Source organism: Montipora foliosa, chromosome 14 (genome assembly GCF_036669935.1).
Source record: "Montipora foliosa isolate CH-2021 chromosome 14, ASM3666993v2, whole genome shotgun sequence".
Classification (NCBI taxonomy): domain Eukaryota; kingdom Metazoa; phylum Cnidaria; class Anthozoa; order Scleractinia; family Acroporidae; genus Montipora; species Montipora foliosa.
The window spans coordinates 4573226-4588165 of record NC_090882.1 but is presented as its reverse complement, the minus strand read 5'-3'; the positions used below and the strand labels follow the sequence as shown (position 1 = coordinate 4588165).

Here is a 14940-nt window from a genome sequence, read left to right as displayed (position 1 = left end):
CAAAGCTTCAATTATTATTCTCCCAAGTTGCCCCAAACGTATTTTGTTGTTTTCAAAATATGCCACAGTTTGCTCCATAACCCATAACCCAGCAATTAAGGGAATGGGTGTACCAGGTTGATGTCACAAAGTAATTTGCATCACTGTTTTTCAAAGAACTATTCCAATAAGTAATAAAGAATGCTGTAACATCAGCCAGTATTAAGTCCAAGTGCTCTTTTCCCCGAATCGGTTGTTCTAATAATTTATTAGAACTGTCTTTTTTTTCACTTCTTGGGTACCTCTAAAACAGGGGCTTTGAGGGGAAAGGTGTAACAAAAAATGCAGCAAGTGGAGAGAATATGAAGGTAATGGAACACTTTTTTTTAAAGGTGATACCAACTTTAAGCACTACTTATTGCTACAGATTTGTCTCATACAGCAGTTTTCAAATGACTGTCGCAAGTAATTATGCGATTGCAATTGCTAAGCTTAGTGATCGGTTTTAAAATCTCACGCCAGTTTATCAACCAATGAGAAGGAAAACCAAAACCAATCGCGACTTGCACATGCAATTTTTCCCGCGCTTGGAGCAAGTTACATGGAATTGCTACGAATTTGGATTGGTTCATTGCACTGTTCGCACCTGCTGTGATTCGTCGATGAACTCACTTTGGTATTTGTTTTAAGACACTCAATTGAAAACCGCAATATACACGTGAAGCAGTTTAGTCGCTTCAAAACTTACCTTGACCTCGCTTGAATGCTTTTGTTGTTCCTGGGAAGCAGATTCCTCAAATTCTAGTTTGAGTTTCTCTATTTCTGCTTTCAGTCTGCAAACAATGCAATGACAAAATTACCACCAGTCACTACTGGGCACTACTGTCTGCAATCATTTCCATCCTTCCTTTCCAAGAATACTGGAAAGTCTAACTATTTTCATATGGCATTACTATCTGGGGCAGAAATTTCTCCTTCGATATTACATGTATTTTGAAGAATGTACAGTACATGCAAGTGTTGATTCAGACTTGTAAAGCACTGTAGCTTAGTTTAGTTTATCTGAGTTCCACCATCCAGAATCAGATGTTGAGGGAAGCAAAAGAAAGCAAAGCTCTACTCATTGAAAAATGTTCCCTTTAAAAGGGCATAAAATTATGCCCTACTCAGAGCATATGCCGTGTGCCATCTTGAAAGTCCCAAGAGTTCAAGAAAAAGGGTTGACTTGTGAGATTAGCCTATGGTTTATGGTCCTTACAAGAGAGGACTTAACAGTCGAACCATTTGGAGATGAAATTACAAAGGCAGCACTTTCTCCAAGACTGCTGCCTAATGGTTACCCGATCGCCTGGGGCGCCTAATTTGAGAGTGCAGGCGACCAAATGTCTGACCAAGTAGCCGGAACAGGCGCCTTACTTGATTCAGCCTAACTTTCTTGTAAATTTGATCCCAGCTGGAATTAATTACCGGTAATTCTGGGCTCTTGAAAAAATGATTCGGGCTACTAACTTTAAATGTTGGAAGCCCGAAGGGCTCCCAGAAGATTTTCTTAGGCAGCAGCCTTGTTCTCCTCAATTGTTTTATTACCATGAAGATGGTCCGGCCAGGAATCAAACCCTGCATATTAGTCCAATCCTAAACCAATGGAGCCAATAGGCTGGTTCCTAATCTACCTGGGTGGAGTGGTGCTTTTCACTGACCCTCTCCCCAATGGGGGTGCAGTGGAGCCAAAGAGAATTTAAACGTTTGCAAAGATTAGGAAAAACCCAAACCCAAATTAATTAGGGTTCAGAAGAATAACAAGGCAACACCTTGTGATTTCTTGTTGCTGTTCCTCTGCTGTTGTGTCTGTCGCAAATGGTCTTCCTAGACTTCTTTGTTTAGCCTATAGTATAACAAAATACATGCACATGAGCATTGCCATGACAACAAGAAAATTTTACTTCACAATACCCACAAGACTGCAAGCTGAATCCCAATTTGGGAACTTAAAAGCATGTATTTACATACATGTTTGTACACTTTGGTTAAATACCTTTAAGTACTCAATTTCTTCTTCAAGCTGTTTGGCATACTGAAACAAAGTAAATGAAAGAGGAACTCAGTCAACAGTTAATAGGGAGGGCAACACAACCGTCACTTCAAACTATACAATTAAACCATCCTAAGTATTTCACGATGATTTCATCGTGTTTACATGTATGTTGTACAGGTCAATTAAGGGCAAAGTATCCTATAACCGGACTGGTATGAACGGATTTGAACAAAAGAGTGAGAGGGAAAGATTCACTGTTGTTTGTCCACGTTCTCATCAAAACCTCAAAATTGGTCACTTCAAGTTGTTGTTTTGATGAGTGCAGGAGTGAAATGTACAAAAATGTGTGCTACACATCAATGCAGCACACTCATTTACCTTCTTTTAACCATTAATATTACTGCTTTTAAGCATTGTAATTGCCATGGTAATCGTCGTTTCTTAAGCTCCCTATTAACTTACTGGGAAATCCAATGTGAATATAATTAAATTCACAATGAAGTGGTCTTTTCACTCAAGCACTGTTACAGTAGTATTTGAGGGAGGTCCCAGCTGCAGCGTAGCAGAGAATCTGTACAATATGTTGCATTCTAGTGTAAATGTAAGGGTCTGTACCTGGTCACTTCTTGCTCGAAGTTTCCTTTCCTTGTTTGCTTCAGCAGACATTTCCTCTACCTGAGCAGTCACCTAAACACAAATGACATGCAGCTGTAAAACCCCGATCACTCACCTTTTGCGCCAACTCTGCTCCCCACAATAAAGATGGCAATGCTCCCTTTCAAGTACATGTACATTTGTATCACTTGCGGCTTCATTACAAGACTTGATATTATCAAGGGAGTTTTAATTTCATTGGATAATAACACGAATTCAGAATATCATAACAGCAATTTAGATAACTCACCTCTCTTTTCTTTCTGTCAGCAGTGCGCACTTCCTGTCTTAGAGCATCAAGCTTCTGCAACGTTGATTCTAGAAGAACAAAACAATACTGAGCAAACAACAGCAAAAAGAAACAAAAATCTCAAAGAATGAGTATATTCAAAGGTAGCTCATCAACGACTAAGGGTTTGCACGAACAGAGGCTACAGCAGTTTTGGTAGCAAGACACATCTGAGTTTAGAATAAGAATTCATAGTCAAGAATTCAGTGTCTGGTTCCTGAAAATAATTTAAAGTTACAACAAAACTTAAGCACAAATTATTCCTACCCATTTCTTCTTCTTTTTCCCGTAGCATCCTTGAAACCTTGGTTTTCGCTGATCTTATGTCTGCCAGCTTGTCGTTTAATTCACTGAACTCAGCCATGGCAAGTTTTCTTGCACTATGCGCTTCTTTCAATTCCTTTTGCTGTGAGGCTATTTTTTCATTTGCCTCTTGAAGGACCTGGAATTTTAAAGAGCACCATGATAATGAATACTTCAGAGTCGATAAATATTATCACCACTCATTCACAAATAACTTGAAGAAATAAAGCAAAATTTTCCAATTTTTTACAAGACATGTTTCAACATACTTAGGCCATCTTCAATACATGTCTTGTGAACAATTTTTAAATATTGTTTTATTTCTTCAAGTTATTTCTCATCCGTTGTTATCTAGACCCTTTGGAAGTGTCAACACTCAGTGTTAACAAACAAGACGTCATTAAGCTCCACCCATCAATCAATAGTATTAATTATTATCATCAGTCTAAGAGCAAAGAAGATGTAAGTCCAAAAATCAATCAATCCTTCCATAAGCCAGAAAGAACGGTTACTGTGTGTCAGGTAGTTCTCATTGATGTAATAACCAATCGACCTACTGTATCAATTACACAGTAGTCAACCAATCAACACATATTAACTACTGTAACAGTGATAAAGTGCTTCACTCGCACACTCAATTTATCATTCAAGGTAAAATCGTTGAGAAAAAAAGCTTACTCTTTCAATATCATCTTTCTCCATTCTTGACCCTCTGAGTTCTCGGTCCAAGGATCTCATCTTAGAACTCATTTCTGGTAAGGAAAACATGTGCTGATTGAGATGCTGATAGAAAGTTTGCTTTCAGATTAAGACTGCAAAAAATCTTTCCCTTACAATGACAATCGTCACTTAAACTTAATTAATTTGATTTCAAGTTCACTGAACAATTCATTACACTGCATCTTGAACCCTTCTGATTGAATCTTGCATGTGTCTCTTCTTACATGCATGGTCCTTGACAGCCTGCAAAATACTGCAAAATTATACTCTAACCTTCATTGGTTGATTCAAGTTCTTTTCGTGATGCCAAAGCATCTTGCAATTCCTTTTCCAAGTCAGCAAACTGTGCTTCGTATTCTGTGAATTAAACACAAAGTGGATGAAGAACTGCATCTGTACATTCCTTCGTTAATTTCTGTTTGAAAGGTTACAAACAGTGATTGCCTTATAATTATTATAGTGTTTTTACATGACGTCAGGGCAGCCATGTTGGTGTCCCTAAACAAAGGAACAATGGCCATGTTGGTGTACCCAACTAATCCTCTGGGAATTGAGCTCTGTTATCATGCAAACATTTTCTTTTGTTTCGATGGAAAGGCAAGGTTACTGATCACTTGAGCGAAAACACTATAGAGTCAACTGAAACAACCTACTGTAATGGAAAACACCAACAAGTAAAAATGCTTTAACAAGCAAAATTTCCCCTTCTAATAATAACAAATTATTTTTTTTCCAGTCTTAATAATGTACCTCAATGTATATGGCAAATGGCCCCTGAGTACAATAACTAGATTAGATTCCATGGGCTATTAGCTAAAAGTCAGGGTAGACCTTGAAATTCAATCACTTTTCCTAATTGGCATACCCATATTTTTTTTCTTCAGTGATGTCATTTCATCTTTCATTCGTTTTACTTCAGTCGAATCCACATGATTCCCTTTTGGACCATCAACAGAAAGGGCTTGATCTTGTAAGGCTCTTGTAGAATCTGTGAAAGCAAACAACGATCTTTAAAATAACACATTCAAAGCCTTCCAAGGCACAAAGCCATGTCACTTTTCCACATCATTTCCTGCCATTGTTACTTTATTACTAATGCAAACAACTGTCACTGCTGATTTTTTAAAATACCGTAAACACCCGCAGATAAGCCGCACCCAGAATTTAGCAGCTTGATTTTTGGAAAAAAAGTGTTTTTGAAAGAAATCAAAAGAAATCCAAAGTCGAGCCTTTAGAAGTCTTCTTCATCCACTGTTCATTGAACGTACACCGTCTATTAACATTGAAACGGAAAATACTTCAAAGTCTTACCCACAATTTTAGCACTCTAGTTAATATAAAAAATGAACATTGTTTCTACCAACTTTGGCACATTATTGATCTTTTTCTGGTAATTACTGTTGACAGGAATTTCTTCATTCAACACAGTTTTTCCATACAAAAATTTGGTTTTATCAACGGAGTTGATAATGTAAATTGGCCATTGAGATTCTAAAAGCTGACGTTTCGAGCATTAGCCCTTCGTCACTCAAACGTCAGCTTTTAGAATCTCTGTACGGTGGCCAATTTACATTATCAACTTCGTTGATAAAACCAAATTTTTGTATACTACTTCTCCAGAGACACAGCACCACAGTTTCTTTACAAACTACCCCCTTCAGAACGTTCGTAGCTTAGTAACCAGGCATTAGATCAGATGCAAAGGTAGAAAACTGGACACCGGAAGCAGCCTTTTTCAAATGTTCCCGCAGAGAGGCCACAACCCCGATTTCTAACTACAATTTTTGGAAAAAAGGTGCAACTTATCTGCAGGTATTTACGGCACTTGCACTTGTTTTGACAGAATTCTTTGTCACTTCTCAAGCACTAGTATGTTTGGTGTTTGTTTGGCCACAAAGTACTGTTTACATTTACGTCCACAGATGCGGGTAATTTGATTCATGCCCAAATTTGATATCCAACTCAAACTGGTCTATTCCTTTTGTGTGTTCGCTACCTCTTTCCAATAATAATGTAAGTACATGACATTGTATGAGGGTTGACATTGCTTTTGTGTTAGAGTAAATGCTGATTTTTATGTTTTGATAAGCAGAGTTTGAGGAGACGAGTGGTGTTGAATAGGCCATTTAACAGATGTTTGCTCAGTGACCTAGCCTGTGAACGGCTGTGAGGCTGCCAAAGACCTTGTATTGATATGGACCTCACTGCTTTTATCATGTAAATTGTGTTGTTGTAATTCTAATAATTAGTCTACATTAACATTAGAAAAGCGCAAGAGTTTGTATCCAAGAAGGGTCACCAGCAGCCTCACTTTGGGCCAGGTAACAACTGTAAAATGTACACAAAAATTTGGTTTTACCAACGGAGTTGAACATGTAAATTGACCACCATACAGGGATTCTAAAAGTTGACGCTTCAAGCGTTAGCCCTTCGTCAGAGAGAATCAAGAAATAATGGGTTGTGTGTAGTTTTCATAGTAGGGTAGCAGCTACGCTATTGGTGGTCACATGGCAACGTGAAAAACAGGAATTAGTAAAATGGTCTATTTGGTGAGAGGAGCAAGGGGACACTTTGTGACAATTACATGTATGGAAAGACTGATGCTTAACCGGAGGAAGTGTCGTAGAGTCGCACCCATCGACAAACGTGATCTCTTAAATTACAGAATTTCAAAGCCATACCCCTCTATGAAAAATGATGAATGACTGCACTAGAAGCAGTAACATTCAAATCTGGAAACATAATATTACTGCTTCCATGCTGTTTGCAGGGCTCCTAATCCAAACATAGGGGAACTCCCTTTCAGGAAAGAACGGACCCTAAATGTACATGTACCTGTTAATTTTCTTGCCAGTTCTGTTTTCTCCCTTTCAAGTCTTTGAATTCTTCTTTCATATGCCTCCACAGACAAAGAGCTGGGCACTGTGAAATGTATGATTGAAATCTCTTTCCAGGGATTTAAAACCATTCATTAGTTTAGTCCTTAGAAGTACAGTATTGCTCAAAGCTATTAGTGCAAAGTTATGGAATAAAACTTCACTGACTAGATCTAATGTGAACCATTTATTTTGCTTACTGCAGTTTGTACATTTTGTATCACCATTAATTAAGCCAAAGCAGCAAACGTTCAGGCCAACATACATGTAGACTTGAAAGAATCAACATAAGAAGATGTTGTTTGACAAATCAAAATGGTGGCAAATGTGTACGTAGTTTTCATCAGAAACTGTACAATAAAATTGAGGAATCTTGTGCAAGCAAGGAGCAAATAAAAATTAAACACTAAGTGGGAAATTTTCTTACCATTATTAGGCACTGATTCCAAAACGATGCCTCCACCTTGTTTTACAAGGGACTGCGCTTTGTCAGATAGTCGACTGAAAAACATAATAGGCAAAACACTGTAGGAAACTTTGGATTCTCTGATCAATGCGCTTTGCACAAACCACTAAAAATGCAATGTGGGCCAGAGAAATGGAAATTCATCTACATGTACATGTACACACACTTTATTATGCATTGCAAAACCGAGAGAATAAATACATGCATCAGCTCTATGTGCTGATATGTACGATATGGTGCATGCATGCAGGCATACACATGTGCAATCCAACTGTAGCAAAGACGAGAGGAGTTGCAATCCTTTATTGGAACAAGAGCAGGAAGGGGGTTCTCCATGTTGGGTCTAGAATAGGGTTGCCAACTGTTGCTTATTATCCGTAATGAGTGCATGATCCTTAAACCAGTAATTTAAGCATGTGAGTAAAATTGTCTGGCGTTGGACCGAGTAAAATACTAAGTCTGGCCGGTTTAGGCCGGTTTGCGCATCAAAGGGTTACAATAAAACATGTAATGCCTGAAAAGGGCACTTCGCACCCCCGAAACAGATGGTTTCTTGTTTTTTAACCCTTTGTCACCCAAACCGGCCTAATGCCAGACGATTTTACTCGTCAATGGGGAACCCCTAGGAGTCAACTTTGCCAAGACTAGACGCACAAAGCCCAAAACTCTCTGGAATCCTTCTCTATCCCAAACTTGAAAGAAAGTGTAACAACCTTGCACTATATTACAGCTGCAAAATTACAGCACATTTATCAGGGAAATACTTCCTGTTTCACAGAGGGGGAGGGGGGTTGTAATCCAAAATGAAGCATAGAGAATTGATCTTTATGGCAACCAGCTTAATGGTTATCAACCATGCCTCTCACAACTGGCCTCGAGGTCGTATTTGGGCTGAGTTTCAGTCTCAATCTGACTCTGAGGGTTTTTCTCTGCGTACTCTGGTTCTCCTCCCTCATGAAAATCGACTCTCAGTCAATAAGATCCCGGTGGATACCTCGAAAGGGATAGCCTCTGGTATCTCTCCCTTTCATTGTATTAAAATGAATAAAGTTTCATTTCTTTCTTTCTTACATGTACACACAATATCGTCACATGATTTTTATTATACGGGAAAAGTCATTGTATGAAAAAGTTGACACATGAAGTTACATTCCCCTGCAGCATTTAGCCATTGCTGAACAACCGAAAAAAGAAAGCAATGAAAATGATTATTGAAGCTCAAGAAAAATACCTATTTTCTGTAAACGAGAATCCAATGAATGGCAAATGATGTCCGGTGAAAGGAGATACAGAGGATGGCCTAACTGCATCCTGCAACATAATCAGCAATAAAAGTGAAAAAGGTAAGCTAACCTTATGCTCTGTTACCATGAGTGGTTCCAGTTAAGCAGAGCTTTAAGGAGGCTCGAAAGTAGTTCAACAAGAAACATTAAAAGATAGGCACACACAGTGTACGTGTGGTAGTGCAGTAACACAGCGCTTTATTCCATAATGTCAACTGAGCTGTATTTTGTCTTCCAGGAGATTCAAGTTGTCTTTGGTACCGTATATCATTATAGTGCCATGGTAGATGTATTAGTAATAACCCCCTGAGAAGACATGCGGCTACTAGCAAAATACTAAACCCAGAAAGATTGAACAAAATAAAAGGGAATTGAGAAACATTGGCTTCGAGGCTGACATGTTGATCATTTTCAAGTTCTCTTATAACTCCTTTTTCACCAATAGTTTAAGCGTGCACTCTGAGCATGTGACAGCTTTCTTATACAAAAGTTTACTGAAGTTAAGCCACGTCTGTTACGGTGTGGTGCAGATCATTCTAATACCATTTCGGCAATTGATAGAAACATCAAATATGTTTGGTCAAATGTGTGTTAAACGAGGTTAAATGAAATTTAACAGAGTGGTTTTGCTATAATTGCACATGCGTCAGATTCCCCACGCTTTGGGTTGTAGAGCTTATTTATCGGTGCAGCCGGAAGAAGGAGCATTTTGCCGGGAGCATTTAGCAGTCTTTCCCCTCCCTCCCTCCCCCCTCTACTTTCCACTGTTTATCAGTCTGATGGGTGCCTATCTTCTCTGCTGCTGGGTTGTCAGGTTTTGCCAGCCATGGGTGCAGTCTCCATCTTGGAGCTGGCACCCAACCTCCACTTAGTGAAACAGGTGTTAACATGCTTTGTCCAAAAACACTTCCTTTTGAACAGGCTTTAGCGTGACTCTCTTCACAGAAACCTTTTGTTTTAAACTTACATTTGCCCTTGATTCATCAATGTCCACATCAAAGTTAGATGTGTCGGATGGACTACTAACTTCAGGAATGTACGGAGGAGTCGCTGAAGAAAAAACAACAGAAAGAGAGATTAGGGATTACAGCTGGTGCAACTATAACAGCTCCTAAAGGCAACATGAATTCTCCAAATGTTATAAACTGGAATTTTAGAATCATTGAGAATGAGTGTATTAAAAAATAATAATAAAATAAAGCAATCAAAGTCGCTGGCTAAATAGGGAAGGCAAAAAACAGTCTTGTTACAAAGTGGCACTTGATAATAAATTGTTATTAATTAACACTTTGCAAGGCGCACAACTTGACAACGTATTGACAACTTACTGTCCGCAAGGTTGTCCCAATCAATTCCCTCAAAGAAGGGGTGGTTTCTGAAATCATCAATTCCATTCTGTCCCAGCCTCTGTTCCATCTTGCAGCACAGTCTGAAAAACAAAAAAATCCACATAATATATAATTATTATTTATGAACCTATAGAATTCAAGAGAACAAACTTTGGGTAAACTGATGAATGCTAAGAATTTAATCAACCACTACTTTGCACTTGTACTGTACAAACTACATGTATTAATTTGTGGAAGTTCGTTTTTTTAGAGAGAAAACTTACGGAGAACAAAAGTATTTCACGAAATTTCAGAAATCATGTGATCAGACTCAAGTGGCACAAACTTGGTAACTATCATGTAGACCTGTAAGCAGTTTATTTCTGCCAACATTTTACAGCAGGAACATGTGACCACTTTAACCCATCAACATCCAAACTGGCCGAAACCGGCCAGACTTAGTATTTTACCTGTCTAACACCATGGACGATTTTACTCGTCAATGGGGAACCCCTGGGAGTCAATAGGTTAAATTACTTCACACTGTGCACAGAAGAGCTATGGTAAAAGCCAAAGATTGCTTATATCCGGGGGCTGTCAATAAGGGCCAGTAGCCAGCGAAAAACCATCGGCCAGTAAGCCACTTCAGCTGGCTACTTTCGTCTCACTAGTCAAGATGAAAAATCTTACACCTGTGAAATATTATCAGGGATGTCAATAAGTTTTTAAGCAGCCGTTTCATTAAAGGTGTCAGCCGTAGCATTTCTTTACGTGGCCAGGAGCCACGTAGCAAAGACCCGCAGGGCCTGAGGCCCTAGGGGGGTCTGGAGACATGCTCCCCCAGAAACTGTTAGAAAAAGAGACCCCTGGAAGTGCTTTTTCCTGGATTCTGACGCATGAAAAGGAAATTCTATTCAGTGATAATAACCCTCACTTTTCATGTTAATTAACTTTAATACCATACTTCTCGATGCTACTCCAGAATGCCTTTGTAGACTGTACAGAAGGTGTCTACATCCGGACGAGGTCAGACGGCAAACTCTTCAACATTGCCAGACTCCACGCCAAAACCCAAAGCTTACGTGGTGCTCATACTGGAGCTGCTGTTTGCAGACAACGCTGCTTTAACATCCCACAGTTGACAAGCTGTCCCATGCCTGCAAGGAGTTTGGGCTAACGATCAGCCTCAGGAAGACCAACTTCCTGGCGCAAGGTGCTGGGTCCCCCCCAATCATCACCATCGACAACATGAGGCTGGAGGTTGTGGACACCTTCACCTACTTGGGCTCCACCACGTCAAGCTCGACTTCGCTTGATGCTGAGATCAGCTGCAGGATCGCCAAAGCAGCTGCTGTCATGGCCAAACTCAACAAGCGAGTGTGGGACAATGACCTGTTGAGCGAAAGGACCAAGATGTGCGTCTACCAAGCTTGTGACCTGTCGACTCTCCTTTATGGAAGCGAGTCGTGGACGACCTATGCCAGACAAGAGCGGCAACTCAACAGCTGCCTTCTGCACCTGCTGCACATCAGGTGGCAGGGCAGAGTCACCAACACCGAGGTCCTGGAGCGCGCTGGCTCACTGAGCATTCCATCACTGCTCATTCAGCGACGCCTTCAATGGCTCGGCCATGCACATCGCATGGAGCCTGGCCGCCTGCCAAGAGAAATCCTTTATGGAGAACTGAGGGAGGGCGTCCGTCGCGCGGGTCAACCACTGCTGCGTTACATGGACGTCATCAAGTGAGACTTGCGATCTGCACTAATCTACACCAGGTGCATGGGAGGACATGGCCAAACACCAAGATACATGGCGGCAAAGTGTCAAAGCTGCTGCTGTTTGCAGACGATGCTGCTTTAACATCCCACAGCAAGGAGGGCCTCCAACATCTCGTAGACAAGGATGCAAGACACCAAGAAACCATTATATTTGTTTCAGCAGGTAATTTTTTTAAAATTAATTTTGCTTTGTACCTGCAACAATGAATATCTTCACCCGTAACATCAAGTCAGCTCAGCCGTAGCAGGTGTTACGGCTTAAGGCCCCTATTGACATCCCTGATTATTACCATTGAAGAAACTTTTAAAACATTCTTCTCTCCATTTTGAGAGACATACAAGTATTTTTACAAGGATTCGCTTGATCGTTCACGCGAATGGTGAGGAACACCTGGAACATTTTTAACTGAATAGTTTCCAGTCAGGAATTAATCTTACGAAAAACAACATGGCATCTGCACTGAGGAGGCAAGCCTTAATAAAAGAGTGTTTTCTCCATCCTCAGTTAAGTGCTCCAAGTGAAGGTAAGTACAATGTATCATTCCCTTTAAGTACGCTCACTTCCATGACTGCCTACTTCTCATTATAAGACTTCTACTGTACTTTCAAATTATTTTATTGACAGCCCTTTATCGAAACCTGTTTGGAAACTGTTGTCTTGCAAAAGAATAATAGGAATTAAATAATTAGACGGCTACACTTTTCTTGTTGTAATCACTAATTTCCTTGATTAAATGGCAAGTAATCCTAAGGCTAAATGGAGCACTCTGATTGGTTGGTTTTCGGTCCATTTCCGTATTTTTCCTCTCTCCCGGGAAATTCAAGTTGAGCAAAACACAAAAAGTTTTAAAACACGAAATTTAATTTTTTCATCACAACAGTGCAATTACAGCCACCAAAATTTAGTTTTACATGTAAAAGGTTCAAAGTTTGCTGATGGAAGACAAAGATTACAAACATTAACCAAGCCGAGAAGTGTCCGATCACTCAAAGTAACGATGCCATACATAATAAACAACTTACTAACCTCACTTGTTCGAGACCATACTTGGGAATATTGGCCCTCTGTCGTGTTGGTACGGACCTTGCTGCGCTCATTCTTTACTGAGACAACCATGCTCCAATATTCCCCAGTACAGCCCTCACACTAGGTTAGCAAAAAGTTATTCATAAATGTCAGAATGTACCTCTGCATCAGGTCTCTTGCGTTGTTTGATACTTCTACATCAGAAGGAAAATTAAACTTTCCCTAAAGAATTAAGAGAAGACAAAACCACTCATCAAGAATTTGTAGCAGACGTCCTTTTGAGGCTAACTGTAGTGACAACAGAGAACTTTAAATTTACTTTCAACAACACTGAATGAAAGCCCTCCAAAGAAAGCAGATACATGTACATTTGCTTTGTACTCTATGCCAGCAACACCTGACTAAAATCAACCCAACTCCAGTTCTTGTGTAGCCTTCACATCCAAGGCTTATACAGCCATTTACAAGAAAACCCACTACAACTTTGAAACTGAAAAAACAGCTTTTAAAGTGTCCAAAACATTCCCTGTCTAGATAGCCATGTGTGCTGGAAGTTCCATGTGAAAATTACACAGATCAGGTAATCAAGTAAAAAAATCAACCTGATTTCAAACACAATGAACAAATGGCACCTCAAGTCAAAATTAGTTTTAATTATTATATGGCTAGTGTTTCTGGCAGATATAACACATGCTGTGATTGGCTAAGAGCAGCTGAGCGCCATGGCATTATTCTCCCGTAATGCTCCTGGGCCGATTACAGATTATGCAAATTACTTTTTTTCTTATTTGTAACCGTTCTGTTAGCCATACAATAAACAACTTAATAACCTCGACCGTTCGGTCATTACAGCAAAATCTCAAACCTCGGCCTAGCTGTATTGACCTTGCTGTCGCTCGGTCAATACGGCAAGGCCTCAGTTTGAGATTTTGCTGTAACGACCTCACTCTCGGTTATTAAGTAGTTAATAAACTATCTTTTAACATGCACATAGATTAGATACATTTACAAGTTAGAGTTTATTAAATTCCTCACTGTATGGCACATGATCTTGCTGTAAGTTTCCACCAGTGATTCAGCATAAAATGGTGTTTCCCCAAAAAGCATTTCGTACATACACACACCCAGTGACCACCAATCACATTCAACACCATACTCTCCTCTACCATCTTCCATGGCCTGTGGACATTAACCAGAGAAATCAACCAACTTAAACAACATGTACAGTAATTTACTACATGTAAGAGGAGGTGGGGTGCCTGTGATTACCAAGAGGATTCCACTTTTGGTAGCCATGCCCTAGACTAATGCCCCCCTCCCCCTGTCTGGTACACACAACCCAGGGGTGAGTTCCCCTACCACAAATCAAGCACCCATCACACTATCACATCCTACTACTCCAGGCCAAGTGAGGCTTCAAAATGTTCACTTGAATAAGAGTACGAGTACATGCTACAATCTGCACCAAACATGGCTAGATGCTTTTTGTGTTGTATTCTTCCCAATTCTCTTCTTTTTTTAAATCCCACCTTGACCAATAAATGGTGCAAAAAAGGTGTCAGGTCCGAAATTGGACATACAGTACATGTAGAAAACAGCGATAAAGGGGTGAGGGCTTTCTTAGTATGGGGGGCAACAGTATGATATGTTGATAGAAAGGAAAGGTGTACTTTCTGCTGGCTAAGATCACTTGAATCATCAACAGCCATATTAAAATTACTCAAATCAAAGTAGTCGAAGTGCTGACAAAATAAGTTAGTATCTTGACACTTTCTGCTGCAGATTGTAGTTCCTATACATTCTTTTGCACAATATTCAAGATACTGTATGATAATTATTTACCTGAAGGATTTCGGGAGAAATGTAATCGGGAGTACCAACAGCGACAGATGACCGGACCTACAGGAAGATCAAGAAGACAAGATGTAAATTATTAGTCAACTCACTCAAGTTTGATGTGGCCGGTCAAACAGTGCATGAGATTGCAGGGTCATCTCTATCCAGACCAACAATTCCGACTCTCAAGTTCCCTCGTATTAGCACTATAAGCCATGAGCCATGTATCATAACCATTGTTAGAAAATTCTGTGGGAAACTTAAGAACAGGTCTGCACACTGATTGCAAGGTGTAAGGCAACAAGTTCCAAAAGTTGTGGTCTTTAGAAGGACATGCTATCAACTGAGGTGAGTACAGGACTTACA

At 39.9% G+C, this 14940-nt stretch overlaps 1 protein-coding gene across 6 annotated transcripts in view; it reads right to left on the bottom strand.

The window, feature by feature from the left end:
* LOC137985292 (serine/threonine-protein kinase MRCK alpha-like) overlaps positions 1-14940 on the bottom strand; it is a 62866-nt gene that overhangs the window by 39457 nt on the left and 8469 nt on the right. For all 6 annotated transcript variants that reach the window (XM_068832867.1, XM_068832862.1, XM_068832864.1 and 3 more), the window contains exons 6-23: position 14940; positions 14581-14637; positions 13774-13917; positions 12899-12960; positions 9934-10034; positions 9573-9655; positions 8554-8633; positions 7284-7357; positions 6816-6902; positions 4846-4968; positions 4254-4337; positions 3939-4012; positions 3225-3399; positions 2919-2986; positions 2630-2701; positions 2015-2053; positions 1791-1864; positions 728-812 (exon numbers count right to left, since the gene is read on the bottom strand). The exon at position 14940 is cut by the window's right edge and continues 93 nt beyond it. In XM_068832867.1, coding sequence (XP_068688968.1) covers positions 728-812; positions 1791-1864; positions 2015-2053; positions 2630-2701; positions 2919-2986; positions 3225-3399; positions 3939-4012; positions 4254-4337; positions 4846-4968; positions 6816-6902; positions 7284-7357; positions 8554-8633; positions 9573-9655; positions 9934-10034; positions 12899-12960; positions 13774-13917; positions 14581-14637; position 14940 — 1483 coding nt within the window. The remainder of the gene's footprint in view (positions 1-727; positions 813-1790; positions 1865-2014; positions 2054-2629; positions 2702-2918; positions 2987-3224; positions 3400-3938; positions 4013-4253; positions 4338-4845; positions 4969-6815; positions 6903-7283; positions 7358-8553; positions 8634-9572; positions 9656-9933; positions 10035-12898; positions 12961-13773; positions 13918-14580; positions 14638-14939) is intronic.